Here is a 23,526-nt window from a genome sequence, read left to right on the forward strand (position 1 = left end):
ACGTCACCCAGCTCCTTATGCCAGCCCCAGCATCACGAGGACCTGCCCTGGCAGCAACTTACCTGCCTGGTCACTGTCAGTCCAGACCCTCTACGCTGTCCTACTTACCCTGGGGTCCACTCACCACAGTCACCTAGTATCTTTTTTTTTTCCACCTGGTATCTTCATTCCAGGACCCTACAACCCTCATCACAGCCTTGTCACTTCAGCACTTGTGACAGGGTCACGGTGACCTGAAGTCCTATCACCTGGACACTCCATCTTCCCTTTCCTTTGCCACCGCCTTTTGCCACCCTGCAATCCCTGAACCCCATCATGCCACAGAATCACCCTGACATTGCTATGGTTGCCCTGGGGGCTTCCCTCTCTACCTCAGCGTCCCACTGCCACCATCCCCCAAGATCCTGTCATCATGCTCATACCGTCACTGCCACCCACCTCCCTGCTCCCTCATGCTCCTGTCACCATCACCTCAGGGCCGTTTCGTCTTGGCAACCCCTGCCATCCTCACCGGGGACGCCCATTCAGCCCCATCACTCGGTTTCCGTCACCTGAATTCCATCAGCCTTTGCCACCCGAGAGTCCCATCACCCCACAGTCTATCCGCGTTCCCTTTCCGCTCCCCCTCCACATCCCCCTCAACCTCCCGTGGACTTCCAGGCTCTCGCACCAGCGCCCCCGAAACCCCCGGCCCCTAGAGGGCGCCGCGTCAAGGACAGCGCGGGCCGACTCAGGAGGGGGCGGGGCCGCAGCCATGGTCGCTTTTTATGAATGGGGGAGCGGGCGGCACGAGGCCTCATTACTATGCCGAGCGGCGCGCGCTGCGCCCCAGCGCGGCTCACCCATTGGCCAGGCGGGCCGCTGACATCACCAAACCGGTGGCCGGGGGCGGGACGGGGCGGGGTGACTCACGTCGCTTCTCCCGCGGCCGTGGGGGCTTCTCGGGGTCTGCGTACACCCTGCGCAGCCTGGACCCGAGCGGAGCCTCTCCGGGGCCCGGCCGCGCCCGGTCCCGAGAGGTGAGTAGCGGGCCACGCCGCGGGCACCAGGCGTCCGGGAGGGCACTCAGGACTCTGGGGCGCTGGGCAAGCGGTAAGGCTCGCAGCGGCTGACTGGGGTCGGAGGTCGAGACCAGGAACCCTGAGTCTGGGCTAGCAGGAGCGGAGCCAGTGTCTGAGTGCTGAGAGCCGTCAGCTGGGTAGCCTGGCGCCGGGTGAGCCCTCCTGCAGGGACCCGAGGCCCTGAAGGGACTGATGGTCATCTGAGTTTCGGCCGGCAGGAGGCGTCTGGGGCAAGGACCCAGGCGTCCGAGCAGGAGGAGGTGTCTGACTTAGGAATCCAGACCTCCGGGCAGGAGGCGGAGTCAGGCCCAAGATCCAGGTGTCCGGGCAGAGGGAGGGGTCTGACTCAGGGATCCAGGCTTCCAGCAGGGGGTGTCTGTTCCAAAGACCCAGAGGTTCAGGCAGAAAGAGGGGTCTGGCTGGGGACAGAAGTCTGGGCGGGTGTGTGTTGGGGGAGGCTGAGTTCCCAGGTGTTGTTACCCCAGGAGTGCAGGGTGGGGGCTGGCGGGAGCTTCACGAGCATTCTCTGGGGGCGGAGTCTGGGTTTGGCAGTACTGAGAATCGCGAGGGGTCTGGTGAGCCTCAGAAACTGAGCGTCATCCTCCCTGGTGGGGAGGGAGCAGAGCTGCTCTCAGTCTTAAGATGTTTTTCCCTCCCCCAGTCCTGGGCCTTTCCCAGCTTCTCCTGGATCCTATGGGCCTCCATCCACTTATGGTAGTCCTTCATCTTGTCCTCCTCTGGTCACACATGTGGGAGAAAGAGACCTGCAGGACTCAGGGAGTTGGAAGGGAGAATGAAGAGACCCAGGACAGGGATCCCCAGGAAAAGAGACTCCTGCTAGCCTGGCGGCATAGGAGAGGTTAAAGGTACCCTGGAAGGAGCTTCAGGGCAGGAGTGGGGGCGACAAGGCATTGGGACTCAGCCAGGTATCCTGAGGTGAGACTCCCACTGTTTCCAGACCCCTCCACTTAGCACCCAGCCCTGCCAGCTTCTCACAGGGCCTTTCTCCTACAGGTACCATGATGTGGGGTGCAGGCAGCCCCCTGGCCTGGCTCTCTGCTGGCCCAGGAAACATGAACCTGAGCAGCGTGGGCTCAGCAGAGGGGCCCGCAGGCCCAGCCACACCACTGCCCTCACCTAGGGCCTGGGACGTAGTGCTGTGCATCTCAGGTACCCTTGTGTCCTGTGAGAATGCGCTGGTGGTGGCCATCATCGTGGGCACTCCCGCCTTCCGCGCCCCAATGTTCCTGCTGGTGGGCAGCCTGGCTGTGGCAGACCTGCTGGCAGGCCTGGGTCTGGTCATGCACTTTGCTGCTGTCTTCTGCATTGGCTCGGCGGAGATGAGCCTGGGGCTGGTCGGCATGCTGGCCATGGCCTTTACTGCCAGCATTGGCAGCCTACTGGCCATCACCGTTGATCGCTACCTTTCTCTGTACAATGCCCTCACCTACTACTCAGAGACGACAGTGACGCGGACCTATGTGATGCTGGCCCTAGTGTGGGGATGCTCATTGGGCCTGGGGCTGCTGCCTGTGCTGGCCTGGAACTGCCTGGATGCCCGGGCCACGTGTGGCGTGGTATATCCGCTCTCCAAGAACCATCTGGTGGTCCTGGCCGTTGCTTTCTTCATGGTGTTTGGCATCATGCTGCAGCTCTATGCCCAGATCTGTCGCATCGTCTGCCGCCATGCCCAGCAGATTGCCCTCCAGCGGCACCTGCTGCCTGCCTCCCACTACGTGGCCACCCGAAAGGGCATTGCCACCTTGGCCGTGGTGCTTGGCGCCTTTGCCGCCTGCTGGCTGCCCTTCACCGTCTACTGCCTGTTGGGCGATGCCCACTCCCCACCCCTCTACACCTATCTCACCCTGCTCCCTGCCACCTACAACTCCATGATCAACCCCATCATCTATGCCTTCCGCAACCAGGACGTGCAGAAGGTGCTGTGGGCTGTCTGCTGCTGCTGTTCCTCTTCCAAGATCCCCTTCCGATCTCGTTCCCCCAGTGATGTCTAGTCGCATCCTGGTGACCTTTCAGCCCTGATCACTACAGAATTCCAGAATGTTAGGTCCTCCACGGCTTTGTTCCAACCCTCCAGCTCCGCACCCCAAGACCCAGCTGGTTCTGGAGTTCTAGGACTTTGGGTGTTTCACAGGATTCTGTTCAGATCCCTGCAGGGCCCAGCTGGCTCCATGGTTCTAGAATGTTCAGGTGGTCAGGGTTCCACTCAGAAATGTCCCACAGCCCAGCTGGCTTGGAGTTCCAGTATGCTGCTGGGTGTTTTACAGTGCCATTCCAAGTCCCTGATCTTCCCCCTCCCTTGACCTTGACCATGTCGCTTTACTTTTGAGTTTCTGAACTAAAGAGTCAGAGAGGTTAGTTACTCCGTTGATAGATAAGAGAAAGATTTATCTGTATATATGTGCACATACAAAGAGAGTATCTATTTATTATTTATTTATTTATGAATTTATTTATGGGTGTTAAGGGGAAAAAAAGAGACCCACACCTTGAAATCCAGGCCATACCAGGGTACTCCCAGTCCCCAACACCCTCATTTCTGACCTCAGTTCCTAGACGGGGGAAAGGGAGAGAGAGAAACCACGTATTTTGTTATTATTTTTGCTTGTTTTTTATCAAAGAGATCATAGAAACCAGAGCCTTCTCCCAGGGCCCGCCACCCTCGGGTTTGCAGGGGGAACACACCAGCCTCTGGTTTTTTATTTTTTTAAGAAACCATCACCTGAGAAACCGAGAATTCCTCTGCGCTGGGGGCCGGCTGCCCTCTGGTGGCCGTTTTCGGGAAACTGCAGCCCAGCCGGCAGCCGGGACCAGGCCAAGCAACCCCAACTCCACTCCAGCCTGGTGTCCAGCGCCACAGCCAGAGCCTGGCGGCCAGGCCTCACCCTGCAGTGCCCTAGAGGAGGCAGGGTGTGAGCCAACACCAGACCCCTCTGCCAACTGGGGTATGGTCCCCAGTGCAATCCCTATTCCTGTCCCTGACCCAACCCTCAATAAAAAATGATTTTGTGATAAATTTGTGTGTGTGTGTGGAGGGGGTGGAGTGGGGCCTGATGGGGGACAGCCTGGAATGGGAGGATTATGCCAGGTCCGGGGGCCTGTGGGGTATATGAGGAGCTGGAGACCCAGGTGGAATGTGGCCGGCAGGTGACACTTCCCACCCCAGGATGCCAATCTGACGGGTCCCCCTGCTCAGACACAGGCACCGCCAGGCAAGAACGCCACCTCCCCCTGGGGACTGGAACCCCTGTTTCTAGACCCTTTTGGGGTTGAAGATGCCTACATCCTGCCCACATGAGCTTGAGCCTGGGCTTTGGCATGAAGTATATACTCAAAGCATGTAGGTGTTGTTAACAACAGCCCTTTCCAGTCATGGGTGTTTGCTGTGTGCTAGGCATTGCGCTAAGTGTACTACATCCATTACCACATTTATGCCTAACAAGCATCCCATGGCACAGGTAATAATAACTTCTCCATTTTACGGATGAGGAAACAGGCCGAGGGAGATTCAGTGGCCAGCTCAAGGTCATACAGCTAGGAAATGATAGAGCCAGGATTCAAACCAGGAACACTTGTTTCCAGAACCTGTGCACTGTCTACTGGCCAATGCCTCCCCCCATCTCCTTCCTTCCCAACCCTAGGGCTTACGACATTCTGGACTCAGATTTGTGTTGGGGTTCATTCTCACAGCCAGCAGCCACATTTTGGGAGGTGGCTGGATGGGGTCTGTTCATTCAGGAGCTGAAAGAGCTTTTTTGCTATGCAAAGGTGAGTGATGGTAAGTGTGTGCGTGTGCCCTTGTGTGCATTTGAGGATGGAAGTGTTCAGGACCCTGAATTTCGGTGTTTTGGAACCAGAAAGGACATGTTCAACAGGCAAGGGCAGGAGCAGGTTTGGGGTGTGGCTGAAGAGGAAGCTCTAACTACCCAAACGTCCCATCTTCCTGGGTGGGCAAAGCCTGGAGGTGGGGCCCTCAGAGCATCTCCACTGTACAGATGGGGAGACTGAGGCCCAAAGAACAGCCACTTGCTCAAACTCACACAGCTGTGCCAGGCTAGGACTCAGGTCTTTCTCCGTTTCCCTGGCCAGAGATTTTTGCCTGGTGTTCAAGACCCCTCCCCAGTAGTAGCCACAGGAATCCAAGGGGAGTGGACACGCCAACAGGGGCTGGGTCAGAGCTGGTGGAGGGCGGTCCTGGGCCTAGGTACACATAGCTCCAGCCCAGGCACAAAGTGGGGAGGGTCCACCAGATCTGGCTGAGGCTTATCTCTCTCCCCACCTTCCTGGAAGGTCCCAGGGAAAAGATCCCCACTCAGGAATCACCTGTTCTATGCCAAACATCGCACACAACATCACCGTGGTCCACTGGGTGGTACTATTGCTCTCCCCACTTTACAGAAGAGAAAGTTGAGGCTCTGAGAGTAATGGGTTTTCATTTATTCACTGCTGTCCTTGTGGACAGCTTAAATTCTAGCCAGGGGAGACAGTAATAAAGAGATAAGCTAAAACATGGTAATGTCAGAGAGTGATGAGTCCTCAGAGAAAAACAGAGAAGGGGCACGGGGAGCGCGTGTAATCTCTAAATGAGGGTGCCCCCAAAAGGCCTTCCTGAAGGTGACATTTGATTTGCCTAAAGTCACATAGTAAAAGATTTGAGCTGAGATTTGAACCCAGGTCCATTTGACTCCAAATCTGTTTCTTTCCTAGGTGAGGGAATGGGTTTCAGGAGTAGCTCAGAAACAGGAAGCAAGGAAACCAGGGCAGGGAGCTCTGTCCCCGGGCTAGGGAAAATTTGGGGCTCTCCAGGCTACCCGTAGACCTTTGGGAGGGGCGGTGTAGGAACAGGCCTCCTTGCTGCCTCCGCCTCACTCCCAAGGAGCACCCACCAAGGACCAGAAGGAGAGGGGCCAGGTGCCTCTCCTGCCCTGGGTGGGCTTGGCCCTTTGCCTCCCCATCCTAGCTTCTGGCTCCAGGGCCCAGCAGGGCCGAATGCTGGCCAGCCTCATGTCTGCGAGGGCCTGTGATGGACCCCCATGCTGTGAGTCCTCCTCTGTCTGTCTGGGTGTGGTTGTGTGGTGGACCTGAGACATTTCTGGGAGCCTGTATCTGCGGTCTCTGCCTTGGGTCCTGGGCCCACCCTGAGGGTGTCTGAATCTGTCCCTGGGGTGGGGCCTCTGTGCATGGTGGGACTAGCTGGCTTCTCCCTGCTCCTGGGATTCTTCAGATACACCTCAGGTCTTCCCTGTGCTCCCCACTCTGTGTTTCCTCCAGGAAGCCTCCTTGGCTAAGCCCTCCTGTGGCTGTAAAGATGCAGTTTATACAACACACCATGCTACGCTTCTACTTAGTAAATATTTATAGAGAAGTCTTGCCTTCCTCGTTGGAATGGGGGCCCCTAAAGGCTGTGTCCCCTCTCCAACTGAGGGTCCCTGAGAGAAGGGACATGTCTGCCCCCCCCCAGACTGAAGCCTCTATGTCTCTTTCAGCCTCAGACTCATCTGGTGCTCGGCCTGGGGCTGCCCAGCACCACATGCCTGTGTGTGTGCGCGTGCGTGCCTGTGTGTGTGTTTTTTGGGGGGGAGTAGTCAAGCCTTCCAGCCTCTCTGCCTTTGCCAGTTGTCCAACCCCATGCCTGACCCCACCCAGTTGCAGAGGCCTGGGAGGGTGAGCTGGGCAGTGGGGGCTCCCTGGCTTGGGGGAGGCAAAGGCTGGGGCGCAGAACCCTGCCTCTCTGCCGGGGTAGGCCTTGGGGTGGGGGTGGGGCCCATCTGTCCTCCCCTCCTTCCCAGGTCCTGTGTAGAGCAGGGGGGCAGCCCCCGCCGGGGCCATGACCGCCTCTCCCTGCAATAAGTGAGGAGACAGCAGCTATTAATATAAGATGAGTTCATGGGCTCACAGCTTTTGCAGGGTGGAAAACAGGCTCCCGGGGCCGGGGGCTACGGCAAGTCTCGTCTGTCAGATTCTCTCCTGGAGCTTGGAGCCCATCAGCCCCGCGTCCCCCAGCTCCCTACATGCTGAGACCTGGGCGAACACAGGCACGTGCACACAGGCACACACGTGGGGGTCCAGGTCTCTGGCTGCTCAGAGAACACACACACATGCACACATATCCAGGCATGCACGTGTACCCAGATATATCTGCATACTGGTATGCACACCTGTGCACACAGATATATCATGGTACACATGTACACAGATCATGTCAATTTCATGTGCATATGTTCACATATGCAGAAGCACATACTTAAATGTATTCAACGCCCTTGCACACACATGTATACACACAGACACACCCTTATATATACATGTGTGCACACAGGTCCAGACATGCTTACATAGCCAGACCCATCTGCATACCACTGCACACGCACATATACACAGGCACAAAACTGCACACGTGCATACAGATGGCATCCATAATCATGTCCATACCTTTGCATACAGGACTACATTCAAGGACTTGAATGCACGTACATGTATTTTGCACACAGTGTACACACAGTCACACAGGCTCCTCACTGTGAGTGCTCGGCAATCATGAATTCACAGGCAGATCCTTGGTTTCCAGCACCATCCGGCTGGCTCAGCCTCCCCTCCCCCAGCCTCATGACAGGCAGCTCATGCTCCTGCCAACCCCAATGCCCGCCTTTGGCTTCCCACCCCCCGGGGGTCCCCAGATCCCTGATTAACCCCCTCACTAATTGGCCACCAGCCCCTTGACTTTGCTGCAGGCCTTCTCGGGAGCTGGGAGCGAGAGGCTGCAAATTGGCCAAGCAGGATGGGTCTGGGGAATAGAGTGCGAGGCGGGGGTGGGGTGCTATGAGCTCAGGGCCTGGCTGGAGCCAGGCAGGGCACCCCCTATACCAGGGCTGGGGGGGCACTGGTATTGTATTCTCATGGGAGGGCACTCTAGGATTCATGTGTACCCAGTCACCTGAGCTTTCCCTGAATGCACTTTTACACACACTTACCAGTCATGTGGGTGGACATGCCCCACCCCACTTCTCCACACAAATGCATGTGAACATTTGCACACACCCAAGTACACTCATGAATAAATGCAATAAGCATACAAGCAAAATCTTGCCTGTTCATAAATTCATCCGCCAGATATGCAGACCATTTACGTACATACATCCAAACACACTTCACTTAAACACACAAATGTATCACATGTATACAGGGTTGCAAACACATAAATTTACATATTACACATGCCTATGAATGTACACCTAAGTATACCTGTAGGCATGCAAGAACATACATCCACATCTGTGCGTGCACACCTGTGGAGTCCAGGCATGCGCGCACACACCACTCCGGTGTGTGCCTACCTTGATGAACTAGCAAGTAGCCACAGAATAGGGAGAACCCCCATAGCCAGCCACTGGCTTTGCAGAGGAATAGGGAGCTTGAGGTTCCTGCAGTCTATAGGCAGTGGTGGGGAGAGGTGGAACTCAACTAATGCCTAAGCCTGGTACTTCCTCTGGGTTCTCCCCAGCCTTCAGGGCAGAAGTTCTGGCTTTTGCTTCTGTAGTTCCTGTCTCCTTGGCTCTGGACCCAAGCCCATACGGTGTTCTACTTTCTTGTAGGCAGCCTGGGGCATTGGAAAGAAGAGGGTTTCTATTTCCATGCCTGCTGTCAACTTGCTGTGTGACTTTGGACAAGTTGCTGTATCTCTCTGTGCTTCTGTTTCCTCAACTATAAAATGGAATAAAAAGCTTTGTGTTGGTAATCCTTCCACAACTGGCCTGAGGAGTCCATGGGGTCATGTTTATGGATGTGCTTTACTCAGGAACACGTCTGGGAGAGGTTAGTTTCCGAGATAGTGAGATACGGGGGGGGGACGGTGGGGGGGGGGGCGGGCAGCATACATCATCCTGGTCAACCTCTCATCCAATAGTGGAAGAAGCTGAGGCCCAGAGAGGGAGCAGCAAGGTGGGAGCTAGAAGAGCTGACCTCTGACTTCTCAGCCAGGAAATCTACTCCTCTTTAAATATGTATGCAGAGCGTGAGCAGGTGTGTGCACAATTCGCCAGGTAAGGGTGGGGATGGCCGCCTGCTGTGGTGGGAAGGTGTCTCCGCAGGACTCCTGCCACCATGGTACTGACAATTCTACCATGAAGAGATTCTTTTGGGTGTGAAAGGCTTATTTTTTTGTCTTCCAGCTTCAGACCCCACACTAGACACCTCTTCTCCTGGGGCTAAGGCTGGCTTTGGGGAGCATCTGAAACAGCTCCTAGCCTCATGATCTGGGAGGGAACTAGCTGACAACCACCCCAGAGCAGAACTTACAGGAAGTGGTGCCAGGTTGCCCTGGCCACTGGGTGACCAGGAGGGGGCAGTGAGGAACTGGCGGAGGCAGCACGAAGGGAGGGGTGGCTCCTGAGGACTTTGTGTGAGGTCCGCTTGCACCTATGTGTGTTCCTGTAACTGTGTGCTGATCTGTGCCCTTGTTTGCACAAGGATAGGACTGTGTGCAGTGTGCACGTCTCCGCGTGTATCCATGTCCGAGTGTGCACAGATGCACCCATCTGAACAGGTGTGTGCACATACTGAAGGCATGTCTGACGGAAGCCCCAGCCCATACCTAGGGAACCCACTTTGTTCCAGGCAGTTGAGGGCACAGGGTACTTCTAACTCTAAGTCTAGGATAGCCGAGCCCTCAGTCTAGCCCACTTGATTTCAAAGTAAGAGCAAAAATAACCATCACCTATAAAACTGGGCACCAGGGGGTAGGGTAGACCGTAACAGAAAACCTTTAGCACACCCCCTCACACCAAAGACCATGATGCTAGGTGGAGAGATTCTGAAAACGGTTTAAGTTCCATGGTGGACAGAGCACAAGAGACCCACGTGCGAACTATGGCTCTGCTCCTGGCCAGCTATGTGATCTTAAGCAACTCAACCTCTCTGAATCTTTTTCTCATGTGTAAAATGGGAGACCCTTGGTTCATGAGGTTGAAATAAAGTGTATGCAGTCTTGGGCAGGTAGTAGTAAATGCTCATTCTTCTCAGGATTAGCCCAAAGAGCTGAAGCTCCCAAGCGGAGGAGCCAGAATTCAAGCTCAGGCCTCCTTCTTCCCAGAACCACATTCCTTCCCTCCAATTCCCCACCAAGGGCGGCTCCTGACACCACCATTTTGTCTTCTCCCAGGGCGGGCATCTGGCTGCCTGTCAGTCACCGGCCTCGGGAAGCCAAGTGCTGACTAAACACAGGCCTGAGCAGGAGGGTGGAGCGAGGGGCTCCGCCCGGGGCGAGCTGGCTCCCGCGCCCCCTCCCCTGCACCCCACCTCCAGCGATGAGCTCAGAGTGGCTGGCGCAGCACTTGCTGACAATTCAAAACTTCTGCCCCCTCTCCTGGGATGCCAGCGAGTGACTCTCTCTGAACAGCAGGCGTGACCAGCCGAGTCACCAACCCTGCTCCCAACCCTCTCCCGGGGCCACCCCACTGTGTTTGCTGGGCCCAGAACTGGGTGTCTACTCATAAATTACCCCCAAGGGCAGTCACCGGCAGCAGCTGGGCTCGAAACAACCGTTGCTTCCTGGGTAGGTCATTTTTTGGGGTCAGAATATAAACCCAGCTCCCTCACCTTCCCAGGCAGGAGAAGGGGTGTGCAGCACCCTAAACCTTTTATCGGATTCCATTGTAAATCATTCTATTTAAGGTAAGTTGCTTGGGTCTGAGAGGCAGACAAGATGCCGGCCAGATGTTGGGAGGCAGCATCAGCATTCAGCCTGTGCTCCTCTCCTGCCTGATGCAAGGAGTCTCCCTGGCCCCAGCACACCCCTCTCAGCCAGCTGAGGGCCTCTAGGTCCCCCAATTGGGTCTCGCCCTAACCCAAAACGGTTTCCGGCCTTCACCCCCTCCTCCTCCCGCACAGGGTGCACCATCCAGACCCAGAGGCCTCCCGCCCTCCAAGCCCAACCCACACTGACCTCCCTCTGGAGCTCTGGCCACCACCTGTGGCTATCAGTCGCGCCCTTATAAATGCTTCTCCCATTACACACATATACGTGCACACACACACACCCCAGAGGTGGCTGCGTGGTTACAAAGACTTTATCAAATTATTTAAGATGTTGGCATTTATGCATTCGCATGTATACATAAAACAATTACACAGAATCTTCAGGTCACTGGGGTGCTAATGTGGTACACACATGAGCCTGGCAGGGACTCAAGTAGGACCAGGCTTGGAGGCATGGGGCTTTGAAAAACTAGACCTCCTTCTAAGGACCTGAGAGGAATAGGGTGACAAGGAAAGGGTCACTTCAGGGGTCTGGCTTAACCCCTGAAGGTTAGAGCTCAGAGCTCCATCTCAAGCTCCTTTCCCATCTTCAGGGGAAGGGGACTCATTTTCAGACTGTAACCCCACTACGTAACAAGCCCAGTCCCTAAAACCTTGATGTGGCAAACACACCCAAGAATCCACTGGCCCAGATCCTTATAAATGTATCAGAGAAAACAAGGCACTTCGGGAGCATGACGGCTCACTCTCCTACACATACATCATTCTAGACAGAAAGTAAAAATTGGTTAGTTTCTCAAGTGAGTTAAGTGAGTAAAGTTAATACAATAACAAAATTGTTCCCTAGCCCTTCCTGAGGCACAGGATGAGGCGCATCTCTGGGTGACACCTGGTCCCAGGTCAGCTGAACCCCGGTAGAGCTCAAAGCCCCCAGGAAGCCTGACCTCTCTGCTGAGCAAAAGCCCCTGGCCTTGGGGGCACTGCCCCCCTCCTCAAGCCCTGAGGTCAGGTGAGGGGGGTTGCAGGGGGCGGCAGGCTGAAAGCAGAGCTGGGACATGGTGGGAATGCTTAAGCAGGGTCACCAAAGCCACAGAGACCTCAATCTGTCCGAGCTGGCGCTGCCGAGCCGGAGGATCGGCGCCACGGGAAGAGATTTCACATTAGCCCTGACAACACCGCCTCAGCTCTGCGGTGACATTGGCCAGGGTCGTTTCTGAGGGCGCTTGAGCTTCCGTTGGAGGCGAGCTGGAGCTTGGGCCAGCTGCTCTGAGCCTCCAAGGGATCGCTGAGCCTGCCCCCTCCCCGTGGCTGCTCCTTTGGAATGTACTCATCTCACAACCAAGGCAGAGTCACAACTCATTTCTGACACTGCCGAGTGGAAGCTGGGCCCCTGGGCCACAGGAATGGGGGCAGGTCCCCTGGGCTGGGCAGAATGGGGAAGGGAGGCGGCTCCTTGGCTTCAGCCCTTAGAGTCCTTAGGGGCCATTGCTCCATACTCTTACCAGCCTCAGCCCAGTTTAAATAATCACTAAACTTTGCATTCTACAATTACAGGATTCCAAAGATAGACAATTACCTGCACAGGGTCCTTTATCATCTTAAAGGGCTCTGGGTTTAAAGAAGCTTTTTTTTTTTTTTTTGGTGCACATATGCATTAAGTAGAGCCCAGAGGCCTCTCGGCTGACTGGGTCCCCAGCCCCCCGAGCTGAGGAGGCTTCGCAAGGCCGGCTGCTACAAAGCGCCGAGCTTGGCTGCATAGATTTTAATGAGAGCATCGGGCAGAGCTGTGCTGTTGCTCTCCGGGACTTTCAGATCATTACCAAACCAGCTGTAGGATGAGAACACAGCATATCGAAACCCTAGGAGGTCACTGAGCTAATGATCTAATCCTACCTTCTGCAGGCAGTGGCCCTCCCCACCTCCTCCTGCCCCCAGCCCTTTCCAAGGCAGACTCCGTCCATTCCAGAAGCCAGGCCAACACCGCCCCCCTCAAGGTCAGAGAAGAATGATAGTGAGTAGTGCTGGCTCCCCCTTCTCCGGAAAGGAGGGGGATGGGGGTAATTTAGTCAAAGCCATTAGGCCCAAACCCTGGCCTAGCCAGGCCCCAGGACTCCTATTTGGGAGAACCACTGCCCTCCTCCTGCCACTTTGGTCACTGCTGGGCTGCAGCCGGGGGCACCTTCGACAGCCATTTTAGAGTTCTGAAGAAAGCACCTTCAGCTTCCAGAGTGCACAGCGGGAGGCAAGGAGGGGGTGCACACCGTCTGGTACGCTCAGCACTGGGGCCTGACGCCAGCCCTGTGCCAGAGATGCGTGATCTGGGAGAGGAAGGAGGGCACACGCTGGAGCAGCCCCTGCAGGAGGGCACGCTGGCCTCTAAAGACTCAGTCCCCACGCCCCAAGTTCACAGAAAGAAGGCTGAGGGGCAGCATTCAGCCAGGGCACAGCGGCAGTACCCACGATTACACCCTCTCCTTAAGCCAGAGGGGTTGATGAGGGCTTTGGCAATTACTATAACCATTTGCTGTGCTGGGTAGAGACAGATCCTGTTTCTCTTTGTTTCAGGGCTCAGGAAGCCAGAAGCCAGTTTCAGTACAAGAGGCTACACAATCGTTCGGGCAGAAGAGAAGAAACCTCACTGTTGGCCAAAGTTGACCAGTTTTTTCCTGAATAATAGCACCTGTGTATTAGCTCTGGGAAAAAGGGGGAGTGAGGGAGGGAACGTCACTGTGCAGTGAGGAGGGGAGCTGGAAACAAGACCCAGAGTCCTTCTGCCTTTCGACCCTCCTCACAGCCTCCCGCACCACCCCCCACCCGGGGCAGCTACCTGCAGTGGCTGCCAGCCTGAGGGACTGAAGTTTCTACAGTTGGAAGGACCTATGCTTAAACTGGGGAAATAAAAGGGGGAGGAGTTGCAGAGGAATTGAAAGCAGCACCTGTCACGCTGCCTACCCGCTTCCTTCTCTCACTACCTCTGGTCCCCCAAAAGGGCAGCTCTCAAGGCCAGGTGCTTGGCTGGTGATAGGAAAGGGGGAGCAAACAATTACAAGAGAGGCCATGAGGGTCTGAGCAGCACTGATAGGCCTGGCACAGGCCCTGAGCCCTTCTACTGGGACCCCCACCTCTGGTGAGGTCTGGAGTAGCACAGAGCCAAGAACTGCTCTGCCTGGGCTCCAGCAAGTGCCCACCATTTGGTCCCAGAAAGCACAGGTGACTTGGAATCAGGAACTCTGGGCTCTAGCTCTGTCATCATCCAACTGTGTGACCTTGAGCAAGTCACTTCCCATCTCTAGGCTTCATTCAGCATCATTCAACCCAAGGAGTTCCACCTTTTTCCAGTCCTGCAGTTACAAGTCTCTAAGCTTGGCTCCCGAGAGCCAGAAGAGGCCCAGATCCCTGTGTGTCAGGGCTAGTTTGGTCATGAGTATTAGAGGTTAGAACCGGGCTGTGGTGCTTGGGGGCACCTGGTGGTGAGGGAGGGGCATTTAAGGGACGTGGAACACCACGTTCAGGAGAGGGACCCTGGGAGGGAGGGAACCACCCCTGCCTCCAGAAAGGCATTGTTTCTGAGCAGAGGGGTAAGACATTTCTTTAGGGGCTTGATGGCTCCTGGAATAAAGGGCATCCAGACATAGAGATGGCTTAGCAAAAGGCAGCCTCACCCTGCTGATGAGGGCATAAGGGGGAGGCACTGGGTATGCGGCTGCTCCGCCCTCTCAGTGCATGGGAAAGGGGCCAGCTGTGTCCAGCCAGGCTTTAAGACCAGAAGATGGCTGGCATTATACAAAGTAGCTGAGGGCAAGGATTCTAGAAGAAGACCACAGAATATGGCTCCTAGGGGAAGGCACCAACTCCAATTTAAACCCAATCAAAGGGATCTGCTTTGGGGTTTTCCCTTCTCTTCAATATGCAACAGTCATTTGAAGGGAAGAGGGAACATCTCAGCTACTGAACCTCAGGAGCCCCATGGGGCCTGACCTCGGGGAGATGGGAAATACATGTTGATTTGGAGGAAGCACTTGGATATATCTTTGGTTGCTTCAGGGAAGGCTCTGGCCCCTTCAGATTCTTTTTTTCCTTTTTTCCCCTTGGGACTGTCGGAGTAGGCATCAAAGGAGGCAGGTAGGAAGGAAAAAAAAAGGAAGTGGGTAGCAGGCAGAAGAGTTAATCCGACCACTCGTCCTCATCAAACTCAGAGGAGTCATCTTCTGAGTCGCTGTACTCCACAGCAATGCGACGTGACAGGATAGTGGCCACGTCGTTGCCCACAACATCCCGCTTCTCTTGCTCCTGCTGCTCCTCAACCCTGCGCAGCTGAAAGCCTGGTGGGAGAGAGAGAAGGGTTAAGAGGTGCGTCAGTCTCCGAATCCATCCAGGACTGTGGAAGAGGGAGCAGCCCCTGGTGGTGGTGGGTATTGGAAAAGACAGTGAAAAAGAAGGACCCTCTGGGAAAGCAAGATCCTCAGGACAAGAAGTAAAGACAGGTTTTATGAAATTGTGGCCCCAGTGCTATAGGTGTGTCTGAAAGGAGTCTGCCATTCTTCCCAGTTTCCACGCTTCCCAGTTTCTCAGGCTGGTGAGGATGGTACTTCTCCCAAGACTGAGTGGGGAGTGGCCACCAATCCCCACCTAGTGGGCACTCAGTCTGCCCAAGTCATTGATTTTCATGAAGCTCAGCTGCCTTAGGTTGTCTCCACTAGACAACCCTTCAGTTCCTTGAAGATCAGACAGAAGAAACCACTCCAGTCCCTTGGGACCAGAACCGGCCTCTGACAGAAAGAGAATAAATGCCCCATGATGGTGAGATGATGATGAGGGAGGGGAGGAAGGTAGGGTGAAAGGAAGGGAAGGGGATAGGAGAAAAAGGGGAGAAGGAAGGGGGTGGGAAGCGGGGGAGAGTAGGGAGGAAGGGTATGCAAGGCAAAAAAGTGGAGGACAAGGAGTGTCTGAGTCCAGCTGAGGAAGTACCTTCTAAGACAGTGATTCTTGTTTTTCTCTGGGGCACAAAATGGATGCAAACATACACAAAGCATAAATTTCCAAGGAGTTCAAAGATCCCAGGTTAAGAAGTCTTTACTTTAAACCAAGGTGGAAAGAAATATAAACCTCTGTATTTTTAGAGTGAAGCCTTTCTTCACGCTGATCTGAGGTCTTAATCTCTCCCCACCCAACGAAAGCTATTCCCTTGGAAGGCCACAGAACCCCTTGTCCACCCTCCAATCAGTCTCCCAGCTGCAGAAAGACAAGGCCTCATGATCCCGGACCCACCACTGGGATTTTACCTTGACGGATGGCTGAAAGCAAGTCGCTGCGGGCATCGCTCACAGGAGGCAAGGAGGACTTGGGCTTGGTGGTGTCAGAAAGCGGCGAAGGTGCAGCAGGCTGGCCATCTGCACCACTGAAAGGGGGAGGAGGGGGCCCCGGAGGAGGGGGAGGCGGGGGAGGCGGAGGTGCTCCTCCTGCTGGTTGGGACAAGGGAGGTGGTGGCAGAGGTGAGTAGTCAGCTGCTGGCGGTGGGGGAGGAGGTGGAGGGGCAGCAAAATCGGGGTGAGGTGGGAAAGATGGGGGTGAAGGTGGTGGTGGGGTCCCTGGAGACCCAAATCCTCCAAGCGGTGGTGGGGGTGGAGTGCTCATCATCGGAGGTGGAGGCGGAGGGGCAGGTGGTGGAGCAAACCCAGGTTTGGGGCCTGGAGGAGAGCCCAGAGGAGGAGCTGGTGGTGGATGGCTTGGGCTGACCACACTGGATCTTTTGGGTCCAGCTAAGCCAGACCCTCTTTGGTTATTGTCTGCTGGGTAGCTAAAAGGACAAAGCAAAAAAAGACCCACCATTACTCTCAGGATGCAAACCTCCACCTTTAGTTAAGCTTATCTATAAGCCTAGGTTCATTTTGGTGACAGTATCATTTCATTTTGGCTCAAACAGAAAGAAGAACCCGGGGATGGTCAGAACAGACCAACAATGGAATGGGCACCCTTTTAAGGTAATGAGCATCCCATTAGCAGAGGAGTATAAGCAGAAATTGAGAAAAACTACATGAAAAAAGTGGACTTAGGATTTCTCCAACAGGTAAGGACTGGCCAAGATCATCTCTTAGGTCCCCCTCAAACTTTTCAGCTCTCCAAGGGAAGGCACCCTTCTAAGAAGAAGGGTCAGTTCAATCCTGGAGCCAGGACTAAGAAGGCACGCAAGAAAGAACTGGAATAAAAATTCAAACACCACTACCCACAGGCTCTGCTCCACAGGCTATTAACATTCACCAGATCTTATGAGGGCAGGAAATCCAAGCCAAGCTGACCAAACCTGAGCGGGGTACAGATTTAGGTGAATGTACCTTCAGTGCTCATGTGGAAAAACTTGAGAGAGAATGAGGGCCTGAGGGCCAGCAGAGATGGGAAATGAATGTGCTGCCAGACTTGACCCGGGTTTAGAGAGAATTAAGGTGCACCTCTCCTGGGTCAGGCATACTTGACTGAGGCTGCAAGGTCTCAGGCCATGTGTGAGAATGAAGGGATTCTTTTTCCACCTTTTTATCTGCCCTACACTAATAGCTACTCCTTAGAAAAGCATCCATCTTGGAATTTTCCACAGACCTTCGAGCCTTAGCTGCATCCGACACGGCAACCAGCAGGAAGTGATTTAGGAGGCAGAAGGAGACTTGGGATTAGTGGTTTCAAGCGCCAAGAATGGGGCGGGCGGTGCGGGTGACAGCACTGCTTTAGGTCTCCATCTGAGGGGTCCTCAACATACCCAATCTCTGATTAAACAGTGTCCAAGGAGACAAGCATACTTTTCAAAGCTCTCACTTGTCAGGCATCAGAAAGAAAAGTAACTATGAGGAAACACTGAAATCTAACACTCCTCACACCTCTTCCCCTTTCAGCCATTACTTGCTAACTCTTCCTCTATACACCTCTGCCAGGGACACTGACAAATACCAAAATGGTCAGATTCTAAGTTTCATCTCTTTTTGTTTTGTTTCCTTCTTTCTGGAGATTTTATCCACGGTGAAATGGACCAGAGGCGACAGGAGAAAAGGGTGACTATCTGCTAGGTTCCTAGATAACTGGGGAAGGAGGCTGTTCAATATTTTATGGACAGCAGATTATACCACTTTATGTCATGCTGAGTCAGAGCCAAGTAAAAAAACAAGAGATAAGTTGGTGACTTCTATCTGCTCAGGTGTAGCTAGTAGTTAAGAACACAGGCTCTGGAAAGAAAGCCTGACCTGCTTTCTAATCATGACTGACCTGCTTTCCAATCATGACTCTGCCTCTTACTGGCTGTGTGATCTTAGGTAAGTTTATTGACCTCTCTGTGCTTCACTGTTTACTCATCTGTAAAATGGGTACCTATCTCAAGAGGACTCTTGTGGGGATTAAGTAACATATATAGTGTTTGGCATAATGCCTGGCACTTTACAAACAATAAATACTAATTATTTCTATTATCTAGACACACTTGTCTGGAATCACTTTAGTGGTCCTGGCCTGGATTTAGAACTCTTACTTTGTTCTTGAGCATTTAACCACCCAGAGTAGAGGGAAGAGGTATCACCGTTTACCTGAATTCTGCTGGTGGGGGAGGCAAGCTGTCCTCAGAGAAGGAAGGAGAAGGCGGAGAAGTGGAGTCTGACTGTGGTGGTGGCGGGTAGTTGCTTGCATCCATGTTTTCAACAGACCCAACGCTGCCATTCTGGTACACCAAGGCGGGTGGATACCTGACAATGAACCCAATGCCAAAACTGTCATTTAAAGTCTGAGTGGTACTCTCTTGTTTTCTTAAAAGACCCCATAAAAATGCATCTGATACAAAAGCTATTAGGGAGAAATAAAATTAGTATATTTCTCATATAGTTTCTGTTGTACTGAAATTTTATTTTAGGACTAAATATTCTATTGTTAAATATCTCCCAGGACTTCCCTGGTAGCGCAGGGGTTAAGAATCCGCCTGCCAATGCAGGGGACACGGGTTCGAGCCCTGGTCCGGGAAGATGCCACATGCCGTGGAGCAACTAAGCCCGCGAGCCACAACTACTGAGCCTGCGTGCCACAACTACTGAAGCTCGTGCGTCTAGAGCCCGTGCTCCGCAGCAAGAGAAGCCACCACAATGAGACGCATGCACACTGCAACAAAGAGTAGCCCCCGCTTGCCACAACTAGAGAAAGCCTGTGCATAGCAACAAAGACCCAACGTGGCCAAAAATAAATAAATAAATAAATTTAAACAAACAAACAAACAAAAAACTCCCAGCTATTTCTTTTGTTTTTCCCCAACTTGCTGTAGTTGTAATTGTTTTATTTAAAAAAATTTTTTATTGGAGTATAGTTGATTTACAATGCTGTGTTAGTTTCAGGTGTACAGCAAAGTGAATCAGCTATACATATACATATATCCACTCTTTTTTAGATTCTTTTCCGATATAGGTCATTACAGAGTACTGAGTAGAGTTCCCTGTGCTATACAGTAGGTCCTTATTAGTTATATATTTTATACTTAGTAGTGTGTATATGTCCATCCGAATCTCCCAATTTATCCCTCCCCTCTCCCAGATATTTCTGTTGGATTGTCTGTAGAAATGGGACTGAACCCAGATTATCAAAACCATGCTGTTCCTTTCCCAATGTTGGCCTTGTCAAACCCAGCGGTTCTTTGAAATTCTCTCCCAAATGTTAGGAGCAGCCCAGACCCAAATCCCAAAGTCTGTCTTGCGGCAAAGGGCAAAGCCAAGCCCCAAGGCTAGTGAGCTGCATGCACGTGACTGGCACACAGCCTGGTTTTGAGGGCGGCAAGCCTCTGGGGTGCTCAAAGGCCAAGGAGGCATCTGATTGCAAAACCAAGCTGAGGACAAATGCAAGTTGCTGTGTGGTAGTTAGACGTGGTCTCTTATCTAACAAAACGAGCTGCTGATTAAAGTGGGGTGCTAGGGCTTGCCTCACGAAAACCTGTCCCTCATAGCACTGGGCCTTGGGTGAATTTGCTCTGGGTGAACAGCAACAAACTTCTAAACAAGCACGAACGCACCAAGCAGCAGCTAACAAAATGTGGTCTGTTCTGCTCCACCTCCCGCTTCTTTCCACCACTGTTGGGTTAGAAGGAACTCATCTAAAGCAGACCCCAGGGAGAACAGAGTTGGAGGGAACTAACTGAATCAAATGATGCTCTGATGTGGAAAGTCCCCAAGGCCTGAAGCCCTGCAGACCTGGCATATCTCTTTACAGGCTCACCAACAAGCATGTCCAGGTAGAGCAGCCATGCAGCCTGATCCCAAACCTCTTGGACCACAGGAAAACGGGAGGCAAAGTCCTTATTTTCACCACCCCAACACACACACACACACACACACACACACACACACACACACACACACACACACACACACACACACACACACACACACACACACACACACACACACACACACACACACACACACACACACACACACACACACACACAGAGTTGGTCGGCATCCTGAACATGCTTCTGGCCTTAGAGTCACTGAACCTTCATACAACAAGGGCCTGTCTGAACAGGAGGGACCACGGAACAAAATGGCCCCTTTTTATTGCGAGGTGAAGATAATGGAGGTACCCTCAGGGCTGATTCCCCTGTAGAAAGAAAGGCTCATTTTTCCCCTCACCATCCTCATCACTCTTTAAAACAAACCTCTTAATCTAGGAAGAACAAGTGTCAGAAGTGTCAAGATTTCTAAAAGTCAAGATTTTCATGGTAGAATTATTCCTAAAAGCAAGAACAACTCAACTCTTCCCTTTTATCATTCCTAGACACCCGGCATGGGCTGGCATGGTTCTCTGACAGCCAGGATGCAAGGTATTTAGGGGAAAAACCAGGGCGACATTTATGCCATGCAATCGTGGTGACTTGGCTTTGAATGTCACACAGGTCGGACACCAGGATAAGCATCAAACCAAGCTTTAAAACCATTTTTTTCCTTTTAAACCTCTAGTGTGATTTGGTATTGGGAAATGGGGTCAGACTGACATCTACCATTTCTTCACGGAAATATATAGCCTCAATATTGGCCACGCGACCTTTCCCACACTGTCTCTAAGGTCTGCTTTCAGTCCCTTGGCCAGCCTCTCTCCCGAGACTGACAAAGGCTGACTGAAAAGTTGCTTTGGTGATGTGCACAAATTCTCTGCCTGGCCCTCCCCACTCCCATGAAATGACCAGCTCTTTAGCCACAACCTTCAAAACAATGCTCTGGAGGCAAAGGCCTCCCAAAGCCACTTTTCTTCCCTTTCTAGTCTTTCCTTTGAGTCCCTCAGACATACCAGCATCTGGCAGAGCAAGGGCACTAGAAGCCATAGGCTTTATTTTCCAGACCACTCTCGTCACCTCATTTAAACTGCCAAGTCTCTTGATTTTTTTAGCAAATTTTAATCACCAGATGGAGGCACTTTAAAGTAGCTGATTAACAGTGATATTGATTTAAGCCACACAGCAAGACTTCAGGGGGTATGAAAGGTGTCACACCAGAGCTGTCAGACTGTTGCCCCCAGGTGCCCAGCCCCTTCAAAGAATGCTACCAAGAGGACAGAAGTATCACCTACCCAGAAGGCCCCAGCTTTTCTTTGGATTCTACAAATTCTTGACCCATCTTCATTTTCTCCCACTCTTCCTTACGTGTCTTGATTTTACGTGGGTTTACATTTCCTCGATTTGGATTATCTTTCTTCTCTTTCTACAATGAAAAAAACCAGAAAAGCCTTAATAAACATTTCCCAAAGTTCTTCATTAAAATTCCACCCAGCTTCATGGATATATACCCAAGAGAAGATTTGCCTAGACAACATACAGTAACTATAGAATTTATAGAACTGCTGGGTTTAGAATGACCTAGAGGTCAGCTAATCCAAACCACCTCCTGGGCTCAAACACATTTCCTCAATCCCATACTTAAACACTTCTACCCACTACCTCTTTGGGTAATTCATTCATGTTTTTGAGAAGCTCTAATTGTTAGGAAGTTAGTAAATAGCTATTTATTATTTGTTATGCCGCAAAGGTCAGTCAAGAGAGAAGAGAAATAATGATAGCTGTAGATATATGGGACAGATATAAGGAAATAGTTAAAAAACAAACCAAAACAACCAATGAAGAATTCTTCTGCCTGTGCAGCTGCACTAGCCCCTGGCGCTCTCTTGGGCCTCCCGGCAGCCATGCTAATGGGATTATGAGGTTGCAACTGGTAGGTCATATGCTTACACACATCACTGGCAGCCTAAGGGGAGGGGAGCATCTACCAAAACTAGGCCTAGGCCCCCACCACTGCCCCACCCAACCAGTAGTCAAGGTGTTAAACAGCTCCTGTTGCAAATCAAACACTGTAGAGCCTTGTGCTGATCTCTGAGAAATGAGCTGCAAAACTGGCAGGGAAGGGAACTAGCCTAGCTTGAGTGTCCAGCAGAGTCAGGTGCAAATTGCAAGAGAAATAAATGGTGAATAGAAAAGTCAATTTCTAAAACTCAGCCTGAATATACTCAATTGTTAATAGCACCGGGAGGAACAAACACATTTTTGGTGTGATTTATACTTTCATCTTGGTTGTGCTTGGAGTGGACACATTTTTTTTTTAAGAGTCTCACCTGGCATCCATGCAAGCAGCCACTCGGAATGATTACTTAACATAAGACTGGCTTCCTTTTTATCCCCCCTCCACAATTGTGCCTACTGATGTGTAGAACAGAGGCCCCTTTCCCCTCACCCTATGCTTTCTCTTCTCTTTCATGATATCCTTGGTGTCCTGCAGCATCTTCTCCTTCCAAAGATCAAAGAAGTACGAAGGGTCTGTGTAGAATTTGAGTGCCTCTTTCCCATCGTCCCTTGGACAGAAATGAAGACAAGTAGCTGTCAGTAGACAGATGAGCTCCCAAGCAAATCCAATATTCCAAACACCTACCAGTTAGCAGTTTTTACACTGAGGAATCAAGAAGTCATTCAAATTGACTGCATATTTCCTCTCCCATACCAGCGTTCCAAAGCCCCTGAATGGCATGGCACCTCTTTACTTATCTGGCTTTTTAAGAACCTTAGCCTTACGTTCAATTCCTGGTAGAGGAATTTGCATGGTCAGGGCAAGAATGGGCTACAGCAGCAGGGATCCTGATTATGGCTAATGATCTCCATGGCCGCAGACATCTCCCTGAGGACATTCTGATATCTTGGCACATCAGATGGGATTTCTGTCACTGGTTCCCCTACCACCATCAATTGCCCAGGACTCTCTAAGAAGCATTAGTGGCTTTCTACCCACCCAAAACCTGTGCACACATGTGCAGGTTCACATGTGTACATATGTATGCATATACACACATGAATGTGTGTTATGTGTGCAGCTGTTATTCTTCTGTAAATACAGACAACCACAGCACTCCACCTACTTGCTCCCTTCCAGAATAGCTCAGCATCCACCCCCACCCCCCAGCCACAAGGGGGCCCCAGTGAGAAAAGATGGCCAGCTGTTTTATGACCACAAGATTTCATTACCATCTCTTAGTGGCTGTGAAAGAGGTACAGAGTGAGCTACTGAGTGTCGATGTAAGAGTCATCTGCCAGACTCAATGGCCCTGCTTGGAATCCTGCACTTTGGCATGGCTAAGTCTCTCCCACTCTCCAGAAAGCATGCACTTAGGGGTGGATATTTATTTTAACACTACTCTGAACTAAAAA

At 52.4% G+C, this 23,526-nt stretch overlaps 2 protein-coding genes across 3 annotated transcripts in view; one reads left to right on the plus strand and one right to left on the minus strand.

Moving 5' to 3' along the window:
- Positions 1 to 938: 938 nt before the first annotated feature.
- On the plus strand, positions 939 to 3,294 carry GPR3 (G protein-coupled receptor 3). Its single transcript, XM_068537821.1, has 2 exons — positions 939 to 1,019; positions 2,076 to 3,294. Exon 2 carries the CDS (start codon positions 2,081 to 2,083, stop codon positions 3,071 to 3,073), a length of 993 nt encoding a protein of 330 aa, XP_068393922.1. The 5' UTR covers positions 939 to 1,019; positions 2,076 to 2,080; the 3' UTR covers positions 3,074 to 3,294.
- Positions 3,295 to 11,125: 7,831 nt separating this feature from the next.
- Positions 11,126 to 23,526, minus strand: part of WASF2 (WASP family member 2) — a 69,722-nt gene continuing 57,321 nt past the window's right edge. For both annotated transcript variants that reach the window (XM_068539256.1, XM_068539257.1), the window contains 5 exons: positions 22,562 to 22,679; positions 21,408 to 21,538; positions 18,395 to 18,550; positions 16,115 to 16,629; positions 11,126 to 15,154 (listed from right to left, as the gene is read on the minus strand). In XM_068539256.1, the coding sequence (XP_068395357.1) occupies positions 14,997 to 15,154; positions 16,115 to 16,629; positions 18,395 to 18,550; positions 21,408 to 21,538; positions 22,562 to 22,679 (1,078 nt within the window). In that variant the 3' untranslated portion in view covers positions 11,126 to 14,996. The remainder of the gene's footprint in view (positions 15,155 to 16,114; positions 16,630 to 18,394; positions 18,551 to 21,407; positions 21,539 to 22,561; positions 22,680 to 23,526) is intronic.

The sequence above is a fragment of the Eschrichtius robustus genome, chromosome 3, assembly GCF_028021215.1.
Source record: "Eschrichtius robustus isolate mEscRob2 chromosome 3, mEscRob2.pri, whole genome shotgun sequence".
NCBI classification, from domain to species: domain Eukaryota; kingdom Metazoa; phylum Chordata; class Mammalia; order Artiodactyla; family Eschrichtiidae; genus Eschrichtius; species Eschrichtius robustus.